Raw genomic sequence first — 27,293 nt, 5'->3', positions numbered from 1 at the left:
CCTCCTTCACTAACAGCTCAGCTTTTCTGCATAACATTAAATTAGAATATCTTCCAATTTTAATTCAGAGCTTTTTATAGCATACAAAGACCTTTGATGGGAAAAAGTACACCCAGGTCCCCAAAGAGTCTCTGGGGTAGCTCTGGGCAGGAGGGCGGTTCTGGTGTTTGAGGCTTAAAGAGGCTGAGACAGGGCTCCCAGTCACACTGGGGGATGGCGGTGGGTGTGAATGGGGCTGGGTGGTGTCTCTACCCTTAGCACTGACCATTCAGCAGGGAATTGGGTCTGGAGTGTGTGCGGCCCTCCTGGCCACAGTGGGTGAACAGCTTGCACTGTGGGTAGTCAGAGCAGGGAGGATGTGTGGCTCTCACCAGCTAACAGAAGTCACCAGGAAGCTACAGTGCTGTTGTTCCAGCAGCTATGAGGATGAACAGATTCTTGAAGGCATCAGCAGACCCCAGAGCCGCACAACATTGCAAGGCTAGATTTTAGCTGGTAACAATGTCTCAATATTGGTTCCCCATGCTAAAGCAGGATGCTCCAAAGCGTAAATGGGGTGGCAGTAGGGGGAGAGCACAGGGGAATTTTTGGCTCAAATTCTCTCTAAATTCACAACTAAGAACTAGACCTATTTATTAACTGTTAAAAAAAGACAGTGAACACACATAAAGCAATTACTATGTGCCAGGTATTGGCCCAAGTATTTATCATGTGAACCAATTTAATCCATACCAGAGCCCTGTAAGGTCAGCAAAATTACTGTCCCTGTTCTAGAAATGAAGAAAACAAGATTTCAGAGAGGCAAAGGAACTCGTGCTGATTCACACAACAAGTGACAGAGCAAGGACTCATCACAGCTTCCACAGTGTGCTCTTGCTTTGAGGGCAACAAGGTTAAACTGGGTATGGTGGTGCATGCTGGTGATCCCAGCACTTTGGGAGGCTGAGGCAGGGGACTACAAGTCTGAGGCTAGCCTGGGCAACTTAGTGTGAGCCTATTTTAAAAATTAAAAAAAAAAAGAGAAGGGATGGGGATGTGGCGCAGTGTGAAGTTTCTGCTGGACAAAGCCAGTTCCTCTCCCTGTAGTGTGCAGTCAGTGTGTGTGAACCTCACTTTGATTGCGGGCTCACATTAGATGAGGGGGCATGAATGATGGGTCCAGGGCCAGATGCATCCTATGGTCATATTTTCTTGGGCCTTCCAATGTTTTAAAAATATTGGAGCTGTCAAAATTCATCAAGTTATATACTTCAGATTGGTGCATTTTGCTATATGTAAATGATACCTCCGTTAAGGACTGTGAGCATGAAAATATGTGCATATATATGGAGCCAGTATTTAAAAACCAGAAGGGTTCCAAATCGCTGGCTTCTCTAGGAAAATGAGGGAATCTGGCCACCAGGGCCTGTTTCCACTAGTGGCCACCTGGAGCCGGCTGGCAGGCTTTGGCTGGGACAAGACGGTGTCTGAAGCCCGCCCCCCCCCCCCGTCCTTCATGCACCTGCAGCAGGGATGGGGTTGGTTCTGACCCTATGTGCATTAGCATTTTTTCTGAGGTCTAGACTGACACACCCTCTTCCCCTGCCTGTGTGCCCCCTACTTTGTTTTGAGGCCCACTGCCTTGAAAGAGCAATTTTCCAGTCAGTAAGACAGCGAAACAGAACCCAGGGTGTGTACTGGCCTTGCTTCTGCTTCCTAGCTGTGGGGCTGCCCAGCATGGGTGCTCAACTGCCTTTCCAATAGCAGCAAGTCCCGCTCTGCCTCTGGGAAGGCCTCCGTGACCTGGGTTTGGAGAAACAGGGCCACACAGAGCACCCAGATGGTTCTGTACCTCCCCAGGCGAGAGACGCCACAGGGATTGGCCTTGTGTCCTGGGGAAGACAGATCAGGTAGGGAAGGGTGAGCCGGAGGGAATAAGGGATTTATGTGCACTAGGAATTAGTAAAGCTTGTGGGTTCAAGGCAAGGCTGGAAAGATGGGGGAGTTTGGAGTCAGGTCTGAAACCAGGATCGCTGCCTGTGTCTTTCATGTGCCAGAAATCTCTGCTTTCTCAACTGTGGACTAGGTATAACAATGTAGACATGCCTGGGGTCAAGTCAGAGAGGTGAAGCAGCTGCCTGCCAGTGCTTAAAGAACGTGCACTGAATGGATGGCTGCTCAAAAGGATGAATGACTTTCCTTGTTCCTCGCTGTGCCTCAGTTTCCCCATCTAAAAGCAGGAACACCAAGGCCCAGCTGGTGTGTGACAAGAGCAGGAGTTAAAAGATGTGCTCTGTTTATTGTTAAGTATGAGATGAGGCTGGCCAGGCTGTAGAGGGCCCCTAGAATCACTGGCTAAGGTCATGAGGCATCCTGGATGTTGGCACCATCTAGGGGACCCGTGAGGAGTAGAAGCTGCTGGGACACAAGGGTAGGCATCAAATGACCAGAGAGCAGCAAATGGGGAGTGATGCCAATGATCACGCCAGCCTGTGCCCACTGAGCCTTGGGGCTGGCTAAGGTTTGCACTCCAAGCCACATCACACTTGCCTGAACTGGTCAGGTTGATCCTGACCAACCTTGAGCTTGCTGTCATGTGCTTCAGTGCCCTTGCTCCTGGGAGACCTGCAGAGGTCCCAGGTGGCAGCAGTCTTCCCTCTTAAAGTGATTCTGGCAAGATTTCTAAAATGCCAGCCCAGAAGTGTGAAGCTAAAGAATGTGTGTGCCCTTTAAGGAGAGGCAGCCACCCAAATGTCATAGAAGTGCTACCCTGCCCAGGCTTTTAAATATAGCAGTATCCTTTCTGGGGTCTCTGTGGAGTGTGGCTGGGGACAGGCCTACTGGAGTCTCAGATGGGCATGTGGGCATGTCTGCAGGGCCCTGGTGCTCTGCAGGGACTCCAGAGCAGCAGGCTGGGCAGGTGAGATTCCCACGAACCTTCCTGCTTTTAGTGGCCTTGTGCCTTTTCCAGGTCACCTCCTCCTCTGAGGACTGCTATTGGGGATATGCTGACACTGCCCAAAGGTGCTCAGCCCAGTCAGGTGACCAGGTGAGCACCATAGATGCTCCCTCTAATCACTCACTGGCATGGCCTGCAGCCCAGCCCAGACAGGGACCATGGCAAAGGGCAGCAGCACCTATGAGCAATTCACCCTGCAGGGAGCTGGCTGAGGTGGCTCAGGGAGGAGGCTGTCTTGCTTGCAAAGGACCTGCAGGATGCTGCTCTTCAAGGGAGGGAGTGAGCCCAGCATGTGCTAAGGCTGCGAGGAGGAAAGGTTTGTGTGACCAGGAGACACTGAGTGCAGCCCTCAGAGCCCGGGCTGCAAATGTGTGGCTCATTCTCCAAATCTCCACATGTGCTACATTCTGCCCAGGTTTGGAAGAGCGTCTGATACTAGGCAACATTTCAAAATCATGGGAGTTTACAAAGATAGGAGATTTTCAGCTGCTCCAAAAAACTGCAAATGGGCTCACATTCCTGCAATAATGACAGCTCCACCAACACTGTGCCAACAGTGAATGCTGAGTGCTGATCGTCTTGGGTGTTTTCCATTTCCAAAACCTGGTGATTCCCTGAGGGGTAGGGGCAGTGAGGGGCAGTGAGGGCCCCATGGCTGGCTGGCTGATGGAGAAAAAAAGGCCCTGCTATACAGTGCTTGACAATTTCTGTGGTGTACGTAATCCCATCACAGCAAATTTCACACTGCCAGTGTCACTGATGGTGGTGCTCACGTATGAGCCCTGGCAGGCAACTATCATCTCTACTTCCATAGTGAGAACAATGAGACACAGAGTGGTCTTAGGTTACACAGCAGGAAAGCAGGCAGAGGAAGGATCTACAGAAGTTTGTGCTCTTAGGCTCTGCAATGTAAGCAAGACTTAACTGCCATACTCTGCCTAAGCAGGGCACAGGCCATTCCTTGAGGTGGCAGATGGAGTCCCTTGCTCCCTCCTCAGTCCCCATTCCTCTCTGCTGCCTCCCCTGTGCTTGTGTTGGTCATCTGCTTACTTGTGAGTATCTGAGGCGACATCCCTGCTTAAGGGATGAAGTATCACTCTGTCTCTGTCTTATGGGACCCACTCACACTGGGTATTTGGACACAAACAAAAAGCTTCCTGGTGCATCATTCCTAGCTCCTCCTCATACCCTGATCCTATTGCAGCACCTGACACCAAATGTCAGTGCCCACCAAACACCTCCCACTTTCTTTTCATTCTTCCTTTTCTAGGAGCCCTGACAGCATCAGGCTAAATGCAAGACTTTTTCTATCCCCCCTTTCCTTCTGCCACCCCACTCGATGGGATCTGGACACAATATGATTTAGAAGAAACAAACTAGAAAACACTGTTCACCTTGGGCTGGAAATGCAAGTGTCACAGTGGGCGTGGACTAGGGGTGGAGGGCTGAGGTGTCCCCATGTGGTCATACCCAGGTGGCCCTAGATCAGGCTGCTCTTGGCCTCCAGAGGAGCACCATCCCTGCCTTGAAAGAAACTGGATGGTGCACTGAGCATCTCCTAATGGAAGCACACATTGCCACTTGTGAATAGATTTACTAAAAATACTGACCCTGAGACTATCATACCCCCAGATCTAAATGCCCAAGCACAAAAAACACAAGTCCAATGGCACCATGAGGGCACAAAATGACTGATCTAAGCCCCACAGCCACTGGTAGTGACTGCATGAGAAGCTAGGCAGTGCCACAGCATCCCAAAAGTGTGACTGACAAGCCACCAGCAGAATAGCCCAGAACCCAGGCCGGCGCTTGTACCACATGTGCAAGGTGTCCTCCTGGACTTTCTGCAGGTTGGCTTTCTCAGCTTCTGCACATTTCCTGGTGGAAGGTGGCCATTGATAGCTACTAAAGCTAATCACCCAGAAGAATCAAACTCGATCAGCTTCAAGTTTCCTGGATTAGCTTGAAGCCCGTGTCAGTGTGTACAGTCAACTATGGTCAGGAGAAAGATGCCAGGAAAATAGCCCTGTCCTTCTACATATATGGAAACAGTACCACACAGGGGACAGGATGGAGAGTGTGCTTATGACTCAAAAACATAGGGTATCCAACTTGTCCTCGTTTCTCTTGGACTTTCCTGACCTTAGGGACTTTGTTGTACAACAAGATTTTCCTAGTTTTAAAATTGAAAGTTTTGCCACCCAGGAGACCCCTGGGCTAAGGGCTGAACTGTGACAGTCAGTCACCTTATTTCAGAGCTACATCAACCAATCACGGCGTGTGGACCTTGAGTTCTAATATGAAGACAACTCTCAAAACCAGAAGAGCTCATCAGGGACCCTGAGACTGTCTGGAGGTTGGATGCTATGAAGAAACTACTGTTAAATGATGATATTGTGGCTATGTTTCAAAAAAGATTGCTTATGTTTTTAGAGACATACACTAAAATATTAACAGCTGAAATGACACGATGACTTTGATTGCTTTCTGCTAATACAGGGCAGGAGATAGGCGAGACCATGTGTGACTAGCTGTTGAAATGGGATCCATGTGGCTCGTTATTTTATTCTCTTTATTGTTATGTGTTTGAATTTTTCCGTAATAAAGAGGAAGAAATGAAGGAAAAGAGAAAGGGAGTGAAGGAGGTAGAAAAAGGAAATACACAGGAAAGATACACATGTTCTAAGTAAAATTTGACTGCTCTAAGTTTACAAATCTGATCTAGGACATGAGTCAGCAAACCTTTTCTGTGAAGGGCCAGATGGTAAATGCTTTCAGCTTTTCAGGCTATCTGATCCCTCTGTCAAATCTGTTCAAACTTTCCCTTGGAAGGAGAGACAATATATAAATGAACGGGGCATGGCTGTGCTCCAATAAAACTTTATTTATAAAGAGACAGGCAGCAGAGCTATGATAAGGGGCCCACAGGTTATAATTTGCCAATTCTTGGTTTAGAAGGTTACTCACTGTTGAGCCTTGGCAAAGTTACTTGACCTTTCTGAGGCATAGTTTCCTCCCCTATAAGGTGGAGATTAAGGGTAGCACTACATGAGGCCAGAATGAAATACAATAATGGAAGAATGGAGGCTGGCCCAGTGTCAGAGTGAGTAGGTTCTTGTTCAACAAACAGCAGGTGATACTGTTATCGATTTGTCACACCCTGCTAGAATGTTTTGTTCACTGCTTAGAACAGCATCTGGCACGTAGGAGAAGCCCAATAAATATTTGCTGAGATGATGAATGATTATGTCTGTGCCCAGCAAGCGAAAAAAGCACAAATAGGAAAACATGGTCTTCTCACTACTTTTCAAATTACCAGGGTCTCCCTACCCCATAGCCTGAAAGAGGAAATTCAGAGCAGAGATGTGCAAGCCCCACCTCCCACTGTACGGAGTTGGCTCACCGGACTGACTTCCAAGAGGGTGTGCAGCTGAAGCCTGTTTCTTAGTGTTAGAAATATTTCAAAGCATCAGTTCAACTGGGAGGGACATGGTAATATGAGGGGAAGACCTGGGGAGTGGGGTCAGCCCAGATTGCAATGATCAATGTCACTGCTCCAAGTGTCTCTCCAGGGTCTGGCCAAAGACAGGAATATGGGTCAGAGGAACCACGGGGCTGGACCAATGTGAACTCAACCACTGGAGAAGAGTTTCTTGGTTTATACTCCTCTTTGGTAGAGAACATGAGGGAGAAAAGGGAGAGGAAGAGGGAGTTGTGTCAAGTCTTGGTGAATGCAAATCATGTGGAAGGATGGAAGAAGGCAGCATTAGAAATTAACACCACTGGGCAAGAAACGGAAGCAACCCATTCTCAGCAATATGGATATTTCACTGGTTACACCTGCTTTTCTTTTTTGGCAATGCTGGACTTTGAGCCTAGGGCCTTAAGCACACTAAGCATGTACTCTGCCACTGAGCCACACCCCAGGCCCCTGGGCCCTCTCCATGTAGAGGGGTCACACGCTGGCAGAATCTCTATTCAACTTTTAATGTAGGTCTGGTTGACATTCAGTGCTGCACATACCTGTCTACCACCTCTGTCTGCTGAGAAGCACCCAACCATTCCTCCAAGGAGAAAACACCAAAGGCCGTCAAGAAGCCAGCAGGTAAATCTGGCCTGGGAAGCAGCTAAGAGAAGGGATGAGAGGGGGTGACTGGGGAGAATGGATTTCATCTAAAGGCACTCACATCCACTTCTTAAGAAGCTTCTATGCCAGGTAGATATGGCAGTATGAGGCTGATGGGGCCGATGGCCAGGATACTAGTTTGTGATCATCCTCTTTCCCCTGAGAACAGCCACACTGACCATGTTTACATAGAAGCATCTTCCTGCCAGCAGCAGGTTAGCCTGGGGGCGACTGGTCTAGAGCTAAGCCACTACTATTTATTTGCGTGGGAACTGAAAAGGGAACTCGCTGCTTTTGACAGTTTGGGGCTACTAGAGTGAGTGACTGTGGGGAGAGCGTTGGTGGTGCTACCTTCCTGCAGGAGGGCCTCGGGCGCTGCAGGGGATACGCACTGCCCTGGATGCTTATCTCACCCACTGGGAGCCCAACTCAGCTTCCTGGCCTCTCAGAACAGAGCCGCAGGAGCATTTTGTGCTCACTAACTAGGATTTGAATCACAGTTCTGCCAGCTGTGGGATCTTGAGCAAGTCACCTCACCTTGACAAGCCTCAACTTGTTTGCTTATAAATGGGCAGAATACCAACACTTCCCTCACAGGACTGCGAGGAGAATGAAATGGCACAGTAAGTGCATCTGGCATACAACAGATGTCCCAGAAATGTGACAGCTAATTTTGTAATCAATTCTCTGCTGTAAGTGCACTTCTGTGAATCCTGTTTTCTCTCAAATTTTCTCTTAAGACTGACTTCCAGCTGCCCTTAGTATGACACCTTCCACTCGGAGTACGACTCCAGGATATGCTGAGGTGGGGCTGGGGCTTTCCTGCCCTCCCCATCAAAGCCAGGACCAGGGGAGGACCCAGGTTGAGGGGAACCCAGGAGCAGGGGAACACAGGCAGAAAGGCTGCACCTGTTCCTTTAGGCCTGGGGCCGCCCAGCAGCTGCTGCTCCCTACCCTACTCATCGCCAAGAGCAACAGGCCAGGCAGACAAATGCCACCGAGATGGCCTCTCCTCTCCCTCTAAACACTGTGGTGGAAAATGGGAAGGAGATCAAAGAGAAGTGGCCATTTTCCCTGATAGACTTTGCTTAGATACTGTCCCTGTGGCCAGGCATGAAATTCCCTGGCTGGGCCAGGGCTGGGGCCAGCTCGTGCTGCGTATCGACGTTCCATTAATTCCTTTTTGTTTCCCGCTAAGGCGTGCACCCGGCTCAAGGTGAGAGCATGCAACTGGGCTGCGGCTTCTCAGATTGATAGATTGCGTTTCTGTGTGGGTCTGTTTCATGCTTGGTGACTCCGCAGCAAAGCAATTATCACTGTGGAATGCATAATGGCCTAATTAATAACTAATGTCAGGCTGGCCTCTGAGCCATGATTATACCTTAGCAAGCCAACTTTTTCCCCTTTTAAACATTCAGAGAGAAAAATATTATTATAATTGACTGGTTAAACTGTCAAAGTGTCCCTGCCCTGTGGACACGGGGTATGGAAGGCAGGCCGCAAGGCATGGAATAAAGACAGGTAATCTGCTACCAGCTGGATGTGACCTCGCTCAGTGCCTGAGCGTCTCACCCCTGTCTGCACCTGTACACAGAGCACTTCTCTAAACCTGAGCCCAGAAAAGGGTTCAGATCTCTGCATTTAGGAAAGTAGCTGTGTGATCCTAGCAAGTTACTTAAACTCTCTGAGCCTCACCTCTCATTTGTAAAATATTTGACCATAACAATATCCATGTTTCCAGCCAGTTATGGGGAAAGAAATGAATTGGTATCCACAAAGCATGTGGAATGCTGCTGGAACACAATAACAGTTAGGATGATGTTTGCCAATATTATTATGTGTCAGTATTCACTTAATAAATATTTATTTTGCACTTATTGTGTCAACCACCATGTGGGACTGAGGAGGACAATAGTCTACAATGCATGTGCTTCTTCCTTTGGTTAAGTAGGAGGGATGAGCATTATTTGAATAATTAAGCAAACAAATATACAGAGACAAACTGTGCTAATCATTGTAAAGGGTCTTCAGTGTATGTAAAAGGGAGGACTAAATTTGGGAGGTCACCAAGGCCTTCCCCAAGAAATGACATTTGATTAGAGAGCCAAAGGACACATAGGTTCCTAATAAGTGTGCCCCGGGGCCTGGCCATGCCTAGAGACATTTCTGGCTGTCACCAGTGGAAGTGCTGCTAGTGTTTAGTGGGTAAATCCCACAGATGCTGGTGAACACCTTCCCATGCCAGGTCAGCACCATAACAAAGGAGCATCGGGTCCACAATGTCCTTGTGCAGAGGCTGAGAATCCTGCATTAAGTGGGTAAACTGAGGAGTGGGGGTGACAGGCAGAGGGCAGTGTGCAAAGGTCCTGAGATGGAGGAGTGTAAAACAAAGCACAGAGAGGGAAGGAGAGCAGGGCAGGAGGGAAGGCTGTTCTGGCTGCCAGAGGGCCTCATGGGAATGGGGGGAAGTCAGGGGCCACTGAAGTTATGGGGGGTTTAATTTGGGAGGCGCATGTGTGACATCAGCCCTGGAAGAGCTCACATGGGCTGCTGGCAAGAGTGCTGGATAAACCAATCTGGACACAAATGGGTTGGATTCTGCGGGGCCACAGCTGTCTTCAGGAGAGGCAGGATATGCTCAGCTCCCGCCGTGTGTGGAGAGATGGCCCAGGGGAAGGCAGAGAGGCCCCCATTCAGGAGGCACGGAGAGGACACAGACTAGAGGGTCACAAAACCTTGTGACCTGGGGAGCCTTGCACATCTGGGTGGAGACCTGAAGGACAGTGGGGATCTTTGGGGACTCGGGGGAGAAACAGTGCTATGCGAGAAGGGAACAGAATGAGAAAGGCATCTCAGCTCTCTGTCCAGGAGGACTGGGGATCAAGCTGGGAGGTGTAGGGGATGACTCGATAACCCCCCTCACCTTGGATGCTGGCCAACTTTGCCTAGTCTTGGGAGACAATGGGTTGAGGGTAACTATGTTTGCAGTCACTATAGAAAAGAACACCAAAGCACAGAATCAGCAATAACTTGGAGCTGCTAGTGAGGGTGCAGGTGTCACACCATAGAACACAGAGTAGACTCTCCTGGTTCTTTCTCTCAAACCAATGCCAACTGGGCTATGGCCTATAGTTCTGAGGCCTTCTGTAAACCCCCAAGGTGCCACATGACACCCAAGATGAATCACCCACCTCACGGGTAGATCTGCCCTGTGGAAACTGAGGCCACCAGTGGTGGTCCCACCTCCTCACTGTCTGGCTTTTATGCCTGTCTGTTCATCTGTACGACAAGCACAATAACACCCCCACTTCCTGTATGTGTAGGAAAGAGAACAGAATGCCAGGTGTATATTGGGGACATAGGAGCTCTGGCTGCTGCTATGATCATGGATATCACCAGCCACAGTCCTCATGCTTTGCTGGTGTTGGAGGGACCTGCTGGCTTCAGCACCAACCCTCTCCTGCCCAGGCATTAGTCTCACTGAACAGAAAATAAGACAGTGATACTGAGGGCCTTTCCTAAGCACCTACCACGTGACAGGCAAGACCTCACAGAAGCCCCCAGCAAAAGCCCTATTAAGGAGGAGCAAGAAGTTCCCTATCCTCCAGAGGGGAGATGAGCCCAGAGTCACACAGCCAGAGACCTCCTGGGCTGGACCCCTGTCTCCTGCTAATGGTGTCATGTTCTGTTCTCCCAGAGGCCCAGGCCCTGTGTCAACACCACTCAATCAGCACCCCTTTCTGCCTTAGGCCAGGCCACCTGTAGTGCCCCGAGATACATCCTGGATTCTGAATTCACTCCCTCCTGCCTTGTGCACCTGCGTGGAGATCTTTCTAGCATGAGCTACTGATTGCACTGTCTTCATACACTACAGAAGACTCCACAGCACTTCCTCTATCCACAGACAGCACTCAGGAGCCCATGTCCAGTCCGGCATGTGACCGCTGCCTAGCTCTAGGCACCGGCCTGCCAGTGAGGGACAGTCATTCTTCACTTGAAGCTTCCTGTGCATTACGCAAACTGATGAGCGTGGCATGCACATTACCATAAATCATTCTACTGGGCTGGGGATTTAGCTCAGTGGCACAGCAACTTCGTGACAAGCACAAGGTCCAGAGTTCAATTCCTAACAAGAAAGACAAACATAAAATCATTCTGCTACTAAAGATGAACCAGGCTCAGAAGTGACTTGCCCAAGGTCATCTACGTACTGATCAAACTTGTGCTTGAACCCAGGTCTGCCTGTGGCCCCAGTCTGTGCTCTCATCCCACCCAGTTCCCATGCTGCTCCCTGCCGAATCTTCCTAATCTCATCTCTTCCAGGAAGTCTTCCTGAACTACCCACCTGAAAATTAACCTCTTTCCTCTTGGCACAGTTTGCCTCTACTGCACATATGTTTTTTCCTCAGTGGTCTTCGGTGGGCTTGGCTTCCTTGCAGGACAGAGCTCATCTCTTCCAGCAACCAGCCCCACATGGGACAGAGCTATGTAGCAGGTGGTTTACCACACCTGCCACACTATACACATCCTTCCTTGCTCCTTGGTTGCCAACTTTCTTTTCATTGGTCCAAACATGGTACCATGTGCGAGGCTGTTTCAGGGCTCTGTGCTGTGTCCCACGGCCAGGGAGATGCTTGGTTCCTCAGGAGCCATCGTATAGCACAGGGCTATGCCCCAGCCTCACCCTGGTTTCCTATCCCTCTTTGGCACAGGTCTGACCACACCCTTGATATTGGGTGTGGTTTTGTTAGTTTTGATCCAAGGAACAAGGGCAGAAGCAGTGTGGCCACTTTTGGGGCTGGCCCTTGAGGTCTCTTGTGAGATCTACTGTTTTCCTCTTTCTTCATTGTTCAGCTAAGCAAAGGACTCCAGGATGCAGACACAGGCAGAGTCATGCAGACAAATCCAGACTGACGTGGGTTTGTATCTAAGCTCTCCTTCTCAGTCAAGGGATCTTGGCATCCCATCCTACTGTTTTTTTTTTTTTTTTTTTTTTTGGTACCAGGAATTGAACTCAGGACCTCATGCTTGCCAGGGAGGTGCTGTGATGCTGAGTTGTGTCCCTAGCCCTCACCCGTTAAGTCTGTTTCTCTGTAAGAGAAACTTAGTCTCCTCTGTTTTAGGATTCTCTAGACTACTGTACAACACCCCATATTCTACACCATGCCTGCCACAAAGAAGGTACTTCACAATGTCCTATGTCAGAGAGCTGCCTAAGGGCGATGCCAAAGGGCACTCAGGAAATGGAGCCCCACTTGTACCCCACTCCTTGTTTCAGTCCCTAGGGCTCAGGGCAGGACCTCTGCTCAACTCTGGATGCAGGATTTTGCTGATCTTGATTTGCACTGATCTGTCTTAGCCTTTGATTTTATATACTTTAACTAAGTGCTATTATTTTGTGCTTTTGCTGAGAATGATTTTTGCTGAGAATGATTAGCACAGGAATGTGTAAACTTCAGGGAGAAAGCAAGTAAGAAACTGTCTTTTGCAGTGCAGGCACTAGGGCAAGGCAGGAAGATGGCCTTTGAGGATGGGGAGGCAATGGAACCTCCTTGCTAGAGGAGACCTGGTGTTTCTGGGCTTTTGGAGCCTGAAATTCCTATTTGCCTCCTGCATCAGGGACATTGGCGTATGCTGACCTTTTACCTGGCATGACATTCTGGCCTTATGGAAACTAGATTGTCCTTACTCTGCTTCATATCACAGTCACTTCCTTCCCAGGATGCTCACCCAGTCCCACAGAGCTCTGAGGCATAGTCCTGCTAGAACTGGTAACTCAGTTTTCTTGTTGTAAGCAGCTAAACTGTCTGTCTTTTCAGAAGGCCAGTGCTGGCCTCTGTCTTACCTGTTCTTGTGCTTGGTGATACTGCCTGGCACACAGTGGGTGCTCTGCAAATACTTGCTGAATGAATCAATGAGATTCAGTCTCTCCCACTGCAAACATTTGTGGCAAGAGAAGATAATAACTTTCAGCTGCAAGGGTCACACAGGTTCTGATGCAACTGCTCTGCACCTCAGGGTAGAAACACGGCAATCTGATGGGCATGGCTGCGTCCCAACAAAACTTTACTTATGAAAGCAGACTTTGGCTCCAGGCCTCCTGATCTAATGCCTGCCACTCTGGCCTCTGTTCTCATTCACTATATGAATCTCGGCTGCAGTAGGTTGCCAAAACTAATTTTTGAATTTTTAGCAACTTTTCAAGCTGGTTGATCAATATAACTACTAATAAAAATTAAGTCATGCTAAACTCAGAGTTAAATAAATTATATTAAAAATAAAGGCACTAAAACTTGGATGAACCTCAAGACTGCTATGCTTAGTGAAATGATCACTGTCCCATGCATCATGTTCTTTTTCTGCACCAAATTCTTCCTGCCTCCCTGTGTGGTAGGCTCTTTCTACCCTTATCTTATGGCCAAACCGTTTCGCATGCCAGTGAATGGTAATGCTCACTGTCTTTACTCAGCGCATGGCACCATGCCTGACACACAGTAGGTGCCCTGCAAACATGCACTAAGAGGATGCACATGTGACTGAATGGTGTTGTTCCAGTAGGGCTGTTGTTCCAGTAGTTTCCAGGCCACTCCCTCCCACCCGCAGGAGGCAGATGTGGGCACAGAGAGCCACTCAAATGCTAAAGCCATGAGATGGACAAGGGCCCGGAGGCCTTATCTGCCCACCGACCAACCCCGCATGGCCTTCCATAATGCGGTCCATTAAAAGCCTTGTAAATTTTCATACACGAAAGTCTACCAGGGCATCAGCATAGACTAATTGTCATTAAATGTGCGGGAATGTTACTGCCATGTGGCTGGAGCGATCACTCTTCCTAGCTAGGCCCATTCTTCTGCAGGCAGAAAGCTTACAACGCTCGCACAAGGCCAAAAAGCAATTCATGTCAAAAAGATCAATAATATAAAAATAAAGCATGAGAATTCTAGTTAAAGGGAATGTCATATAAATGTGGTTCACGTCCATGATTCCAAGATTAAAAAAATCAATCAATATCGTTCTTTAGATGATGTTATTTCTAATGAGAAATACCCGGAACAACTGCAAATAACTGCTTAACTGGGGGGAAAAAGCATTAATAATTTACTTTATAAGGCAAATGATACCAAACGCAAGAGGACTGCTGCTGGTTCTTAATTTGGTTGTAACATGGCATGACAGGTTCAATGATGCTTTGGTGGGTTCTTGATATTAAATTTGGAAGGATGTTCAGTTCAGCAGAAGTTTTACCCCAAGCTGTCAGGGCAGGCCTCAGAGGGCTGAGACACAGGTAAGGGCAGCCAAGGAGATGTGTAACATCAAAGCCTTTGTCAGCCAGGTGTGGTGGCATACCAGCAATCTCAGTTGCAGGGGGCAGGGCGGGGGGGGGGTGGTAAGGCAGGAGGATGGCAAATTTGAGTTCAGCTTGAAACACTTGGTGACTTAGTAAAGCTGTGTCTAAAAAAAAGGGGTGACAGCTGTGGTATGGAAGGTGTGCATATACACTCAAGTGCTCAAGTGTTTAGGCAACAGGGAAAGACTTAAAAGGCCTCCTTATTGCATGGCTCAAGCTGCAAGTGACACCCCTACTAAGTACTTACTATGGCCGAGTCCTGGGTTGTGTGTGCAGATGCGGCTTTGAATCTCACCTCTGTGTTGGTATGGGATTCCCAGGTGGATTCTGCTGAACAGAAGGGCTCAGCAAAGACTCTTCTGAGAAGGCAGGTCTCCGCTGAGTGATGATGACATCTATTCCAGCCCTGGTTGCCAGTGAATCTCCAATTCAGACCTCCATCCAGACAGGAGTTCCCACCTTCTCGTGTACTCAGGCTGCTCAAGGGACAGTTCAGCCCTCCAAGCTGAAGTCTGCATCTCCCACACCCTGCACTGCTGGTGAAGAGCTGTGTGGGCTTGGATGAGCCACTTCCCTCTCAGAGCCCATTTCACACCTATGAAAGGGCATCTTCAGTGCCACTGACAAGAGGTGTGGCCGTTTGGGGGCTGTGTCACCCTCCCAGGGCTGAGCCTCTTGGGGAGGAGGAACAAAGGCCAAGTGGCCTGTCTCCTCTTCCACTAGGAGTGCAGCCCCAGAGCACTCTCCAGTGGTGGGCTCTGTTCTTAGGCTTTTCAAGACTCAACTCACTGAGCTCTGTGCTGACCCTCTGATGAGGGTATTATACCATCTCCATTTAACGGCAGAGGAAGTGGGCTCTGGTCAGGTGTCTTCCCAGGAGAGGTTAAGTGCCTTGCTCTAGGAGACACAGGCCAGGGCCAAGACACAGCCTCTGTCAATTCTCCCAGGCCAGTTCTGTGGGCAGGGTCATTTTCCTCTGATTTGCCAGCTTGTTAGGACCATGGAGTAGGATGCTCCCATGTACAAAGGGATGATCACACTGCTGGGAAAGCTGGAGAAAGTGCAGACTGGGGAGTGAGAGAATTAGGGCACGAAAGGCTGTTGGAAGAGGAAGAAAACTCTGTCATTTAATTTCAGTTTAGAGGGAAGAGTCCTCGGACAGATGTGCAGCAAGAGGAACACTTGGATGGGGGTGGCTTAGCTTCAGTTCTGATCCCCTGGGGCTCCTGCCCTAGGTCACGACCCTCCTTGGCTACCCACCATTGTCTGGGACGGAAAAGCAGAAAGCCCTCTCAGTCCCAGAAAGTACAGCGTCCAAAGATGGGACAGTCTCTCCTCTCACTGATTAGCAGCTGGAGAGAGCCTGCTGAAATCCAAGTCTGAGCTGCTCTCCCTCCCTGCCCCGCACTGTGACTCCTACCTCATTCACAACCACAGCAAATACTTACGGAGCCCCAAGGTCCTGGTGAATACTATAGTGCTCATCCTGACACTACATTTACTTATGTACTTATTTCTGTGATGTCAGGAACTTAACCTAGGGCCTCTGCAATAAGTTACATATACAGCAACTCCTCCCTTTAAAAAAATTTTTTTTTTGAGATGGGGCCTTGTTAAATTGTTGAGTGCCTAGGCTGGGCGTGAACTTGTGATCCTTCTGCCTCAGCCTGCCAGAGTGCGGGGATTACAGGCGTGTGCCACCACACCAAGCACCTTTAGATACTGACTTCCACAGCCCTGCACCTACCTAGTAAGGCACATGGCATAATTTGTTTTGACACTCTGCGTGGGCAGACCATGCTCTGTGCCTTGCTGGCAGTGACTGATGAGAGGCACTGGATGCTTAAAAGGAGTTCAGCGTAGAGGTGGTAGAGGGAAGGGCAGGTGCCAGCGCCTCGAGGTGGGGTTGCACCAGGCTGGGGCGTGCTGGCTGAGGGAGAGGCAGTTGGTGCAGAGTGCAGAGGGTCCCTGGCCTTGCATTTCTGACCATCCCATGGTGCACAGAGCCACCACCTTTATGTCCCTATCTTCTCTCTGCCTCGGGAGCAGACTTGGCCCTGGATGGGCACTGCCTATTTCTGGGTCTCAGTTTCCTAATCAGGGTTGGTCATAGACTCTCCCTGACAGAAGTATTTTGAATGATACGTGAAACAATCACTAGAGAGTGTGTGGTGGGGGTAGGTGTCAAATCAGTCCCTGCAGGAGCCTTCCCTTGGAAAGGCAGCAGCAGCCAATCTCCATGCCAAGCACCAGAAACAGGAGTGGGTGACCCCAAGTTACAGTGACAGCCCATCAGGAGGTGGCACTGTCAGCAGCCTGGCTCTGCTTGCTCGCTGTCACCTGGTCTGGCCTGAGGGGGACTCAATGACAAGTGATCCTGGGCAGGACAAGGGACTTGCAGCCCTCCACCCACTTGCAAGTGAAGGCACAGGGTGGATGAGGCTGGCAGGGAAGGACCTGGCATCCTGTGGGCCACAGCAGGTCACAGTGCTTACATCTCTGACCTGGGGGCCAGCCCTAAGACCCAGACAACTCAGCAAACCGTCACCACCCACATTTCAGACACCATAGTACAGGTGGGCTGACTCTGCCAGGATGCGACTTTCTGCTGGTGACTGATGAACATGATGTGTGGCTAGGAGTTGTCATGCTGGCCACCACACCTCGCTCTCCATTCGACCTGCCCATAGGAGACAGCAGAACCCTATCTCAGGCTCTCCTGCCATCCCTATTCCAATGTCACCTCTGTCCTCTAGAAACAGGACTCCTGTGTGTCTGCTCTCAACTTCCTCAGCCAACATGGGTCTTGGAAACCTCTGATTCCCTGCAAAGACACTCAAAGGAAAGGACCTGAGAGCCGAGGCACTGCTGGTGCCCCTCACCTGGGTCCCTGACGTGCAAAGCCAGGCCTGGGTGAGGAGCCTGTGTGTGTCCCTGTGCCCAGCCCCTGCCCAACAGCCCTGCTGTGTTCTGGGTCAGGAGGCAGAGTGCCACCGCACTCTGCTGTGAGATCAGGCCCAAGAACTTGGCACTGCGAGAACTCTGCTCCAAGGCTAAAATCTGCCCAAAGATTTACTTTTCAGAGAGGCTGGGGATGGAGACAAGGAGGGAGGGAAGAGGCAAGGGGGAGGCTAGGTGAGTTGAGGAGGGGGACGGGGAGGGGAGGAGAAGAGAGGGGAGAGGTGGCCTTCAATAGATGTGGGTGCTCTGCTTCTCTACTGCTGAGAACCAGGTGCCCAAAAGGAGGAGCCCTATACCCCACTCATGATGGCTTCTTCCACTTCTGCAGGGCTCTATTGGGGGGGTCTTCTTATGCTTTCTAGGGTGGTCACAGGCAGACAGCACTTGGGGCTGTGGTTATCTGACGGCTGACAGCACCACTGGGTTGACATGCAGTGTGTAGCTGAGTAGCTCCCCACCTCCAGAGGGTCAAGGTAGGCCCAGGCCCAGAAGCAAGGACATAGACCAGGACTCTGGGTCTGGATCCAGGAGGCTAAGGGCACAGGCAGATGTGCCTTGCAGGGGGATGGGCATAAACAGCAAGTTCAGCCAACATGAGAAGCTTCTCTAGGAGGTTCTTCTGGGTGCAGCACGAGCAACTGCTCCTCTTTGTGACAGAGAGTTAGGGTAGGCTAGCACATAAGCATGTACTGCGCTGCCTAATATATTGCAGTTCCTCAATAAATGTTTGTTGAATGAATGAATAACGGCATGGGCTCAAATGATGATCTCAACATCATTTAGTAAGCAGGATCTTGGTTATCTTCCTATACTTCAGGAAGGTGATCATGCCACATAAGCTCCCTGAGACCATGGTGGTTGAAGGGAAAATGTTTACAGAGCCGAGCAGTGAGAGCATGAGACTCACCAGCCACTCAACACTGGGCATCTCAGAAACGCTCACACAATTCTATGAGCTGTGCCAATATTCACACGAGGAAACAGTGGCTCAGAGACTCTAAGTCCCTTGCTAAGATCATACAATCTTGTCAACTTCAGGATGGGACTGGGACCACGCATCTTGACCCCCACACTCTCCTGACCCTGTCCAGGCATCAGTCCATACCCCTTCACGGTGGATGAAGGAGCCAGAGAAAAGGCCAATCCCAGTCCCCCCTCGCAGACAGGCCGTGCTCTCATTCTTAGAAGTCTCACCTCGGAGTTAGCACAACAAAACTTTTAATTTAGATGTTTTCATCTCTCTCTCCAAGTAAAAATAAGTTTAAAATAATGACTGTAATAAATGAAGGTAATTAATTGTAGTTTGTTCCTTTACTGTCTAGTCAGCTTAATTTTACCTTTTCAACTAATAATGAGAAAATAATTTTTGTGCTCGGAGGGTTAATGATATGTAACTGTGAGAACTGCTAATTGCATGTTGCAATCCATCCATCAACAACCCCATCTGTGCGACTTGATTATGTTTGCTAAATTATTGCTTTGAATTATCTTTCATAAAGCAACTTTTGTAATTAGCAGGGCTTTCGTCTTGCTCTTTTCTCTGTGCACAAGGATATTCAAACTTTGGCCATTTCAAGCTGTCTCCATTAAGCCACCTTCTCTGGCTGTCTTTGTTTCCTGAGCAGGGGAAATCATAACTGTCCTTTAAGCAATCAAGGCAGAAAAGAATCTTCCTTCATTCACAGCAGGGCACAGTCACTTCCTCCCCACTCCCTCCCACCAGCAGGAGGAAAAAAAGAAAAGGAAAAAGAAAACAAAAGAAAAAAAGAAAATACCCACTCACATACAGTGTATGAAGATGAAGACACCCAGCGCCTGAACACGCCAGGGCTGGCGGAGTGAATTTCAGGAAGGAACTTGAACACCGCGTATTTTAAGCAGAGGCTGAGTGCAGTGGGGAGGCAGGAAGGCTGGGCGGGCTATTCAGCGGCAGCGCATTTTATGGCCTGCTTCATGTGACCTGGGACAGTACTTGCCCCAGGGAATATTTCCAGAAGGTGATTAATGCCCACTTGGGAACCTGCAGCTTCAGCCCAGGGCCCAGTGGATTGCAGGAGGGAAGTGGGATAAAGGATGAGCCCTCATTAGGAAAATTAAAACGAAAATCGTATTTGGATTATAAACAGCCTGGTGCGTGAGCAACTTGCTCAGGACCAAGAGGAGGCTTGTTATTAACACCTTTCTTTGACAGCTGTGTTTCCCCCACCCCCGGGAGTGGGGAGGGACCTGAGAGTGCAAGGGCTTCGGGCTTCGTCAATAGATCATGAGGAAAGCAGGGGTTCAGGAACACGATTCCAGAGGAATGTAGTCCTTGGTACATTAAAGGCATGATGGAAAGCCCTCTTAAGAAAATTAACGAAGTTCTTTGAAGATCTCCAGCTACTAAAGCCACATCTATGCAACGCACCACATGGGTTTCAGAAACAAGCACTCAGCCCTGTCTTCCACTTCAGCTCCATTAAGACTTTCTCTGCCCCAGTACTTAACTGAGCACCAATGGCATGCCACGGTGCTGCGCTCATGCGTCACAGCTGCCTGGTTCTTTGAACCCTCACCTGGCACAGGAGGGAAGCTGAAGGGCAGAGAGGTCAGGGAACCTCCCCAGGCCACAGAGCTGGTTAAGGCAGCAAGGCTGAGAGTCAAAGCAGGCTGCCCGAGTTCCCCATGGACCTGTGCTTTGCGGGGATCACTGCCTACACCCAGAGTTCAAACCTGTCTCCTACCGTAAAGGTAATCTACTTCCTACAGGGACAGGAAGCTCCTTCTTCTGGGTAGAAAGCCAGGGCAGCAGGATAGGGAAAGGCAGTTGCCAGTCCAGCCATAGTAGTGGCAGCCTGGTACATAGTTTAATGTACCAAACTTCCTGTATTGGAGGTCACTCATTTGTTCTTCTTCAATCACAACCCTACGATGTAGGTAAAATTATCATCCATTTTACAGATGAGGAAATAGAGGCACAGAGAGGTCAAGTAATTCACCTAAGGTCACAGTTAATAAGCAGCAGAACAAAATTCAAATCTCCCTTGAAACTCTCCAAGTGCGAGATAATAACGTTAACACCTTTCTCTGCATCAAACCTCAGTTAATTCCCCCAAAGAACACAAAAAGACCTCTAGGATCTACCTCCACCTCACAGATCGGGAAGCTGAGGCTGTAGGGGGCTAAGAGAAGCTCTGCTCCAGCCAATCTTGGCAAAGGAAGAGCTGAAAAGATGACACTGTTTCCAAAATAGCTCTGTGTCTGTCCCTGGGCTGCAAGAGGGACCAGCTGCTGAGGAAGCCTGGACGCTGAGCAGCCCTCCTGGGACCAGGGGTTGGCAGATGGGAAGTTCTGTTTTTTAAAAACCACAAAGCCAGAAAAACACATTCCTAATATTATTTCTTCTTTTGGATTTTTGGCTCCACCCACCTCCTGATCCAGGTACCTCACAACCAAATGAACTAGTACTGAATGGCCTTATAAATAACTATAAATAAGCACTTGGTTATTACCAACCCACTTGGTAATAAAATGAAGGGCTAAAAACTATGCAGACCAGCAGCACTGGTGTAAATCCAGTTCTCTCCCTCTCTTCTTTCCTTCCTTCTTCATGGTGCTGCGGATTGAATCCAGGGTCTTCACACTAAGCTGCATCCTGAGCCCTTTAACAGTTCTTTGTGACAGGGTCTCACTAAGTCTCTAAGTTGCCCAGACTGGGCCGGAACTTGCCATGTTTCTGCCTCAGCCTTCCAGAGCGTTACATTTTGTTTACTTTCAATATTGCCTTATGTGCTTACAACTGCTCTGTGGCACTTGGTGGACAACAGAATTGAAATGCATCCCTGAGCTCTGAACAGTGCCAGTACGGAGAAGCAGCCCCCTTTCCCTGACCTCCCCCTCACTTGCTGACCCGGGGTGATTCTAGTCTTTTCCTAGACTGTGTCAGCCGTGTGAGTGGACATTCTTAGAATCCTGGCCTCAAAGTCAAGCAATAGGAGAAATGAGGTTCTGCCCTATCACAGTGCTCTGGAAAGGCATGAAGAAGGGTGTGCCCAGGATGACTTGGCTGCCTCAGAGAACCAGGGCTCGTGGGTTGGCAGGAAAGTGCGGACAGTGCTGACTTGATCCACAGAGTGGGCTAGTGGAAAGGCCTGCTGAGGGGCTGGTAGCTGTTTTCACTTATCTTCAAGGCTTGAAGAACAGAGTTGCACAGAACGCCCAGGTGGGGCACAGGTTCCCTCAAATATAGCACCAACTTCAAAACCCAGAACCCAGGTGGGAAGGTGAGGAAGCTCACTCATGGTCACCCAATCTTACACACAGCCAAACCAGTGGGGAGCTGGGCACAGGCCAGGGAGAAGGAGGCTTCTGGCGATTAGACCGCAGTTTCATCAACCAGGACACTTGGGGCTGGGAAGGGTTTGCAACAGAGCAGGGCAGCTTTCTCCAGAGCTCTCCGAGGCTGAGGCTGCCTCTGCCAACTCCAGGTGGGATGGGACGAGGAGCAGGGTGTGCTTTTCTAACATGTCTTGGGCCTTGGGTCTTACCTCAGCTTGGAAGCTTTTTAATACGGGTGCCACCATCTCTCTGATTTCCTGAAAAAGAGATCAGTGAAGGGTTCATCACAGTGCCAGGTGGGCATCCCCACAGCCCCTGAGTGTTGTTCCCTGGGGTCAGTCTGTCCCAAGTATGCCCTGTAGGACCTGCATTCTATGGGGTCTCATAAGGGACACACACACACACACACTCAGGACTCTGAACCAAATCAGATTGAGAAACAGCAACTCCAAGAGGTCCCTCTCCTGCAGCACTTTTCAGAGCCTTTAACATGATACATACTGGAACTCTGTGAGAAAGGACAGAGGAAGTGGCATTTTCCACATGGATTTATCATGGTTTGGTCTTTATGCAAAGCACCTTGTGGAATGCGAAGATCATCAGACACTCTGAGTAGGGGCAAGAGAAGTGGCCCAATTCTTCTTCTCTGTGCTATCATCAAAGCCCCTCAGCAAATCCCTCTGTCCTGCAAGGTGCCATTCAGGGGCTGTCTTCTTCTGGAGGTTGCTGTCTCCCAGTTGCTACCGTCCTACAATGGCTGTATCTTATGCCTACATCTATACCTGTGTCTCCTTCCTCACCACAATGCACAGCTAATTTCTCAGGACTAGCTGGGTTCCCCTGCTCCTGCAGGGACACTGTGAATAGGAGCTGTCTTCAAGGGACATCTGCTCTGGCCACCGGGGCCTCTAATTTCCAGACTTGAATTTCCTTTCTTATTGACCTCATGCATCTCAGACCCAAGAGCTCTGCTGGCACATTCCTATCATTTCTTTGATGCAGCACAAGAGGGAAGCCTTAGAACTACAAGTCCCAAAACATCAACCCTGAAAACCCTGGTCTCCTTTAGAATCCACAATCAGCCAGAGTCACAAGAAAATTGGTGGGAGGGGGAGGTGAAGGGGCTGGAGGGGATGACAAAGAGAAACAGAAGAAATGGGCAGACGTATACAGGTGGTCAGAGAAAGAAACCCATTAATCCTGAAAATCAAGTTGTGCTGCCTTTGCCCTTAGAAAGCTCTCTCAATCCTGGGTCCTCTCATTTCAGAGGTCCTTCCAGGACCTCTGAAATGCTGATACACTACACTGACATAATGGAACCTACAGTGGCATGCAGACAGTGGCCATGAACTCCACAGATCTGGTCCCAAGTGGCTTCAGTACAAAGGCTGGGTGATGCGAGAGACGATGTATGAGACACCAGGTCACAGTGGTGAACCCAAGTGTCCATCAAGGCCAGGCAAGAAGCAGACAGAAGGGAGCTGGGCTAAGGGGGATGTAACACCTTGGGTCTAGCTGCCAACCCCAGCATGGGCATGGAGGCTGCAGACTGCAAAATCTGCTGGACAGCCTCAGAAGACACCAGAAAGCCAATTTGCAGGTAAAATCTGAGACACTAAATGTTGGAAACTTTACAGACTAAATAAAACACACAGCAGGCGACTCCTGGTCCAGGTTCAGGAAATGTTAGTGACAGAAAGAGCCTCTTCAGGTCACACAGCAAGCAGGCTGCACAGTTGGACAGTTGTGGGCTATCAGACTGCCCACACAGGCTCTTTTCATAACCCTACACTCAAGTAAGTTCAAAGGGCTGGAACTTGGGAGCCACTACAGGGGGACACTGACAAGGGCTGTGGCCATTTCTGGGGGTTCTCTGTCCCCTTAGCTGAACTACAGGGGAGGCCGGGCAGAGGCACGAGCAGCAGGTGAGCTGGCACCAGTCAGACGATGCTCTTAAATAAATCCTTGGCACAGCTCTCCCATCGGGCGAGACAAATTCCAAAACTGAGAATTTTTAGAGCTGTGACTATAATAGGAATGGAAACTTATTCCTCCTAATTACATAATTGCATAATTATGCAGTATTAGAATTATGTAAGTCAAACTTGGAGGCTTAAAACCTGGCCTGGATTTCCCTCATCACCTGGGGGGTTCTACATGGACAGAGGCAGGGGTGAGGAGGGGCATTCACTGTGGGGGAAAGAGGGCAAGACAGAGGGTTTAACTGGACCAGAGAGGTGGGGAGGGTGGGGGGAAGGAGGGTGAGAGATGGAGAGAGAGAGACAGAGAGAGACTGAGAGGGAGAAGGTGTGCAGGGCTGTGAAGATGTGCAGCCGACTCAGCTCTGTGCTCGCCAGAGATGGGCAGGTCAGACAGTCTCATTCTGGGGAGAAAACAGCTTAAAGGCCAAGCTGTATTCTGTTTAGACGGTGGAAGGGCAGGTGGGGGGTGGGGGAGGGGTCCATCAGCATCACCAGGGCTTTACAGTGCTCCAAAGTAAAGCAATGATCTGACTTGGCTTTTCTGAGGCTGTGACGGGAGACGCCCTCGGATCTGAGACTTGTGCCTCTTCTGTGCGCAGCCTCTCAGCCCTCAAACCTAAGCTTCCTGCTACAGCTGGTCCACAGATGATTTTTAATGAAATCCCAGACTCTGACCTTGCCTTAACCAGAGCAATCTATGACGGGTGTGAGAAGCATTTGATAGCAAAGGGACTGCGGCTGACTTGCGGAAGGCCTGATTCCTGGCTAGGCCTTCTTCCATCAGCAAGACAGCAACAGGAGCCTGGAGGATGCAGGCAGGCGGGATGGAACTGGTGAACTCAAGGTCTCCCTGAGGGCAGCCCCTGCCCACCCTTCTCCAGGGTCCAGCACACCTGAGTAGCCTGAGTAGGTAAGGATGGGACACTGGAGCATTAACCTGCTGCCTACAGGTAGGCACAGGTGGCTGTGGGTTAGGCCTGGCCTCATGTCTGTTTCCTGTGATAGCGCTGATATGTCACATCCCTGCCTGTCCTATGTAAGAGTCAGGGGCCTTAGTTTTTCTATTTGTGTTTATGTTCATCTTTTTTTTTTTTTTAATTTAAGAAGCAACAGGAGGCCTGATAGAATACAGAAAAGACTTTGTACATTCATCCTGGCAAGAACAGAAACATGTCTGTGCCAGCCTGTTCCTCTTGGGGGTCCTTCCACTGCTGGGGGCTGGTCATTCTCAGGGCCACCCCGTGGCAGCAGAGAGCCTAAACTGGAAGCTGGAATGAGGAGGAAGGTGATGTGTGTGTAAGGACAGCTACATTTACAGGTGGTGGGGACAGAGTTTTGGGGATGGCAGCGGAATCCATCTCTGCCATCACACAGATGCCAATGGAAAAGCAAAATAAAATCAAGAGCTAGGGCCGAAGTGTTTTGCAGTCAAGGCTAAGCATTCCACTTGGATACAGACGTGGGGAGAAAAGGGATGTCTCCTACAGTCCTCAGAAACAATGACTTTAATGGAGAAGTGGTTCGCCCTAACTTCAGACGGCACTGCTGAGCACTGCTATGCCAAGAAACCCCGAAAGGCGGGGGACTGTAATTTTTCTTTGTGGCTAATTAGCTTCTTTTCTTGTTAGTCACTTATGTCTACAGTTTTCAAAATATAGTTTGAACAGAGAGAAATCTGCATTCCTACTGAGTTAATTCTATAACAGCAAATATACTGTACCTCAGGTACATTTTTCTTAAATTCCCGGCGGAGTTCAATTAAATGTTTATGAGAATGTTCACTCTCCTCCTGCCGTGCAGACAGCTCGGAAGCGACGGAATTAAGCTCCTTCTGGAACAATAAAAGAGAGAGAGAGAGAGAGAAAGAGAGAGAGAGAGAGAGAGAAGAAGAAAAAGATTTTTCCCTCTTTTTCCTTTTTAATCATTGCACAAAATAGCATAGTGAACAAGTTTTTGCAACTTACAAAGCTTAGAAAAGATATTGACTCCTGGCACAAAGGAATAATTTACAAAACTGGGGATGCAACCAGGAAAAAAAAAATCCAGGACAGCTTTTTTGCTCAGTAGAAGTCGGGCCAGATCAATAATCTCCCATAAAGTTGGGAGGAGTTGTTGGTTTTTCCCCCATCTCTTCCCCACCCACTCCCCACCTCTTAAATTTCCAAAGGAGTGATGGCATAAGCTTGTCAGTAACTGTAGAAAACATCTCCAAACCGTGTCAAAATAGTAAAGTGCGGCATATTGTATGGGCATATTATAGTGTAAGAAAGTGCTGTCGACAGCTTTCATATATCAGAGGTGGGAACTGTTCCAACTATGACTTACTTACACTTAAAGGTTCATAAATACGCCTCTTAAGATATAGATGGCTTTTTAATTTCAGTAGATTTTGGAAAAATGAAGGTGCCAATAAGAAGCACGCTGACCTTTTGTGTACCCTACGGTAAATCATTTAAGGTTCACTTCGAGTATAAGAAATATTTCATTGAAGGCTCCTGGATAGGGAGGAAATGGATTGGAAGGCGCCTTGCCTGTGTGTGTGCAATGAAGGCGTCAGACCAGGGCTTTTCTCCGTGTACCAGCAAGGGGAAAAGCAGTGAGAAGGAAGGAGACGCTGCAGTTCACTCTCACCATAGACAATGTCTGCTGGGCGTACATGTGTATTTGGTTGCCCTTCTTGGAGCTTTCTTCACTTTAATGGTGGCAGTTTCACAGGGGGAGTACAATTCACCATGAATTGTCATGGATTTCATTTGCATAATTCAAGAAATGCTCTGTTTATGTGGTCTGCTGCTTTCTGGCACTATCTCGAAATGGGCTTTTTTTCTGGACCATAACTCGAGGAGCATTTCTGTATATATCACCCGATTATATTTGCAGCAATCAAGCCCCATAATTTCCTAAATCCGGTGGTGCAATAAATTTCTTCAATCAGATTTATTAAAAACACACACGCAGAAGCGGAGTGTATTTCCAGGGTGAACTCTTTAATCTAACATATGTATGATGAGGCCCGGCATCGTGTTGAAAGACCCCATTTGTCATCGCTAATACACATTCATCTTGCACACACAATGAAACACTTTTACCATTAGATAATGAAATAAAAGTACTATTAACCCACTGCAAATCCTTTTCCCTCGAAGAGACGAAATGCATGGTAATTGTCTTATATCATGTCTGAGAGTCGCTAAGTCTGCTCAATAGCAATTCACCTTACCACCATAAACCTGGTACCCCAAGCCTGGGACTGCTGCCTCTGGCCTCGGGAGACTTCTGGAGTAATCCAGGAAATAATTTCTGTTTCTGGAGAAATGTCTAACCTTTTAGGATAATCATAAGATGAGGCTGGAGAAGGCAGGGGTACAAAAGCAACTGAAAGCCGAGGGAGGGAGGCTGGTGCTCTCCAAGGTGCTGAAACCAATTCTTAGAGAAGCACGGGGTAAATCTACTCCCAATCCAAGACTCCCCTGTAATTTTGAGCTAGCCGAGGAACACAGTGGTGTGAAAAAAGAAAGGAGACTTCTCTTCTATCATCATTTAAAACAAATTGTAGTTTCTAATAAAGAAACTACAACTGACCAAAACCAAAACATCAAGCGACTAGGGAGAGTTTGTAGC

The 27,293-nt window shown here is 49.0% G+C and overlaps 1 protein-coding gene across 10 annotated transcripts in view; it reads right to left on the bottom strand.

The window, feature by feature from the left end:
• The window catches only part of Cux2 (cut like homeobox 2), a 232,764-nt gene that overhangs the window by 58,612 nt on the left and 146,859 nt on the right, over positions 1 to 27,293 (bottom strand). For 5 of the 10 annotated variants that reach the window (XM_063225614.1, XM_063225616.1, XM_063225620.1 and 2 more), the window contains exons 2-3: positions 25,393 to 25,503; positions 21,900 to 21,947 (exon numbers count right to left, since the gene is read on the bottom strand). The exons of 1 other annotated variant lie outside the window; for it this stretch is intronic. In XM_063225614.1, the coding sequence (XP_063081684.1) occupies positions 21,900 to 21,947; positions 25,393 to 25,503 (159 nt within the window). The remainder of the gene's footprint in view (positions 1 to 21,899; positions 21,948 to 25,392; positions 25,504 to 27,293) is intronic. 4 more of the 10 variants (XM_063225615.1, XM_063225623.1, XM_063225621.1 and 1 more) reach the window with 2 other exon arrangements.

This window comes from Cavia porcellus, unplaced genomic scaffold, assembly GCF_034190915.1.
Source record: "Cavia porcellus strain 051 isolate PalLab524CR breed Dunkin Hartley unplaced genomic scaffold, mCavPor4.1 scaffold_16, whole genome shotgun sequence".
Lineage (NCBI taxonomy): Eukaryota > Metazoa > Chordata > Mammalia > Rodentia > Caviidae > Cavia > Cavia porcellus.
This window is presented reverse-complemented; position numbering and strand designations above follow the sequence as displayed.